This window comes from Pan paniscus, chromosome 16 (assembly GCF_029289425.2).
Source record: "Pan paniscus chromosome 16, NHGRI_mPanPan1-v2.0_pri, whole genome shotgun sequence".
Lineage (NCBI taxonomy): Eukaryota > Metazoa > Chordata > Mammalia > Primates > Hominidae > Pan > Pan paniscus.
This window is the reverse complement of record NC_073265.2, coordinates 45,013,819-45,017,210: the sequence shown is the minus strand read 5'-3', so window position 1 is coordinate 45,017,210 and position 3,392 is coordinate 45,013,819. Positions and strand designations below refer to the sequence as shown.

Sequence of the window (3,392 nt, the reverse complement as noted above, 5' to 3'; positions counted from 1 at the left end):
TTCTCCATGAGACTCTTGCACAACTTGCAAGAAAAACACTGAATGCACTTTGATGTGAACTATATCTTCAAGAATGTTTGTATAGTGAACAGCCTTGGAAGACAAAGATAGTGTCTCCCTCCAAAGCAAGGCAGGCATGCTTACGGCCCATTATAAAAGATTTGGGTTCTCTAAGTTTTGTAACACAACCCACTGCATGTACAGGACAAGAGTCCTCTAAGACTCTTCCCATTGCTGGCTCCCTTTGTGTTGCTCTGTGGGATTTGAGACCTGGGGATTGATGCAAAATTGCTGATACTCTGATTATTACTATTGCCATGAACAAAATAATGTCCTTCATCTCTGACACTGCATCCATGAAACAGTGGCAGGCTAACTTGTTGGCTTGCAAGCAAGATAAAATTTGAGACTCCTCACGTTTTTTGGTAGCATGCTCTCTCCTTTCCCATCTCATTCCACCATAGGAATATAAATTGCTCCTTAAACTCTGTTCTTACATTATCCTGAACATTACAGCCTTCATCATAATATTCAGTATCTATATAATTTTCTTTCTTTCTTTTCTTTTTTGAGACGAAGTCTTGCTCTGTCGCCCAGGCTGGAGTGCAGTGACGCGATCTCGGCTCACCGCAACCTCTGCCTCCTGGGTTCACATGATTCTCCTGTCTCAGCCTCCTGAGTAGCTAGGATTACAGGCATGGGCCACTGCATCTGGCTAATTTTTTGTATTGTTAGTAGAGACGAGGTTTCACCCTGTTGGCCAGGCTGGTCTTGAACTCTTGACCTCAGGTAATCCACCCGCCTCAGCCTCCCAAAGTGTTAGGATTACAGGCGTGAGCCACTACACCCAGTCAGTATTTATATAATTTTCTTATAGCTGTATTTCTAACATCTATCCATGCCTGAAACACATTTTATGCTCAGAACTTTGTTGAATGAGTGACTGTGGCCAGCCCTCAGCTGTTCCTCTAAGACTCTTCTCATTGCTGGCATACGTCCACAGGGATGCCCAGTGCCCTTGGCCTTAGTTCTAAATGTCCTATGCACACCCTTCATCACTTCTCTTTTCCTGCCCCTTCATTTCTGGTGCCTGAATTACTTCTGGCTCCTGTTTCCTCCTCTCTTCCTCTCTGTTGGAAATTGCTGTACTCCTCATCTTCACTTGAGGAGTCCCTCAGGACCTCTTTTCTTAGTCTCCAACTTCCTAGACAACTACCAGGAGTGGAGAAAACTCTTATTCTATGTAACCTTTTTTTTTTTTTTTTGAGATGGAGTCTCACTCTGTTGCCCAGGCTGGAGTGCAGTGACACGCTCTCGACTCACTGCAACCTCCGCCTCCTGTGCTCAAGTGATTCTCCTGCCTCAGCCTTCCGAGTAGCTGGGAGTACAGGCATTTACCACCACACCCGGCTAATTTTTGTATTTTCAGTAGAGATGAGGTTTCACCATACTGGCCAGGCTGGTCTCAAACTCCTGACCTCAGGTGATCCACCTGTCTTGGCCTCCCAAAGTGCTGGGATTACAGGCGTGAGCCATCACGCCCAGCCCATGTAACATATTAATTACACATTGTGTTAATTGAAAATCAGATAAACATGTTCTTAAGCTGATGATAATAAATGTAGACTAGACAAAGAAAACCCCAAATACAGGACTTTGTAATCCTCTTCCAGAGAGTTTTCTCCCAATTGCTCTCCATCTATTTAATCAGCATTTTGGTACAGTAATTCATTATTCCTTTAGTCAGCGAAGATCTATTCAATTCTTTTTTTTTTTTTTTTTTTTGTAGCCCAGAGGTCCTTTTTTTTTTTTTTTTAACACCTATTATGGCATGAATTCATAGGGAATAGGTTCCAGCAGCTCAGGCTCCTTCCCATTGGTTCTCACAAAGTGTGCTTCTCTGGGTGGAGCAGGCTGGTGCTTTAGTTGAACCCAGGTACCTTTCTCTTTGGCTTCTTTCTTTTTCTGATCATTTTCCTTCACATGTTTCAGGAAGCTATCTCGGCTCTTAGAGTGCTTAATGTGCTCAATACGCACATTAATTCTCTTGGCAAGAATCTTGCCCTTAACTTGTTTGTTTACAACAATGCCAACAGCATGCTGGGTAACATTGTAGACTCTTCCAGTTTTGCCATGGTAACACTTGTGGGGCATTCCTTTTTGAACAGTACCCATTCCCTTGATGTCTACAATATCACCTTTCTTATAGATTCGCATATATGTGGCCAAAGGAACAACTCCATGTTTTCTAAAAGGCCTAGAGAACATATATCGGGTGCCTCTCCTCTTTCCCTTTGTGTTCGTCATTTTGGCGAATTACTGGAAGATGGCGGTTCCGGTGGAAAGCTTCAATTCTTAATAACTGCAAGGCAATGTCCTTCACATTGTGAATAACACAAAGGTGGATTAGGTATGATTTGTGATCTCAAGATGCTTACTGGCTCGCGATAAAATACTTACAAGTTCTGTGCCACAAAAGTACAGTAAGATTTCAGATAAAATCAGATCTGCACTGTCCCTGAAAATATATTAAGATTTGGAAAGGTCTCAATGTCAGTATGGGTGTGAAGGGTAAGGGGAGTATTTAAGTTTAGGGAAGAGACCCTGCAAAGGCTCAGAGTCAGGACAATTCAAGTGCTGTTAGGAAAACACCAGATAGCTCACCCTGGCCTGAGTGTTTAATACATATAGGGAAAAATTGACTGTACAGTTGTAATGGTAGTTTGGGAGCAGATCAGAGGGCCCTTAGAATTAAGAAGTTTGTAATGAACACTTTGTCATTTTATAGGCAAAGAGGACATTTTACAGGTAATGAGGCTGTGAAAGATTTTGATCAGCAGAAACACTGTATCACAGGAAAATTCACCTGGTAGGGACTATAAACATGGATAGGCATATGAAAAGATTGGAAGGTTGGTTGGAAGTCTATTGAGAGCCCATTCTAATGCAATGGCTCAGACGAGAGGCACTGAGAGCTGAAACATGGGCAGCAGCAAGAGAAACTTAATGGAGAGTGGATTTTTAAAAGGTTCCAGGGAGGTACTTGGCAACAGAGAGTTTTTGAGTGGGAGCGAATAGGAGCTTCCATCTGATGTTATCTTGCATAATCCCTTTAGTACTCAATCAACATTTATTCATCTAATGCTTAAGAATATCATGAGATTTGAGTGGTCAAATGTCTTGTTGAAATAAAAATGTTTTGCTTTTCCATTTTCTTTTTCTTTCTTTTCTTTTCTTTTTTTTTTTTTTTGACGGAGTTTTGCTCCTGTTGCCCAGCTGGAGTGCAATGGTGCAATGACACAATCTGGGTTCACTGCAACCTCTGCTTCCTGAGTTCAAGCGATTCTCTTGTCTCAGCCTCCTGAGTGGGTGGGATTACAGGCAGGTGCCAC

The 3,392-nt window shown here is 42.3% G+C and overlaps 1 protein-coding gene across 1 annotated transcript; it reads right to left on the bottom strand.

The window, feature by feature from the left end:
* Positions 1–1,809: 1,809 nt before the first annotated feature.
* LOC134729075 (large ribosomal subunit protein eL21-like) lies at positions 1,810–2,360 on the bottom strand. Its single transcript, XM_063596664.1, has one exon. The coding sequence runs from the start codon at positions 2,305–2,307 to the stop codon at positions 1,825–1,827; it is 483 nt and encodes a 160-aa protein (XP_063452734.1). The 5' UTR covers positions 2,308–2,360; the 3' UTR covers positions 1,810–1,824.
* Positions 2,361–3,392: the final 1,032 nt, after the last annotated feature.

What these genes read in the sequence shown, in the direction of transcription:
- LOC134729075 (XM_063596664.1), bottom strand. Translation starts at nt 2,307, where the DNA reads ATGACGAACACAAAGGGAAAGAGGAGAGGCACCCGATATATGTTCTCT.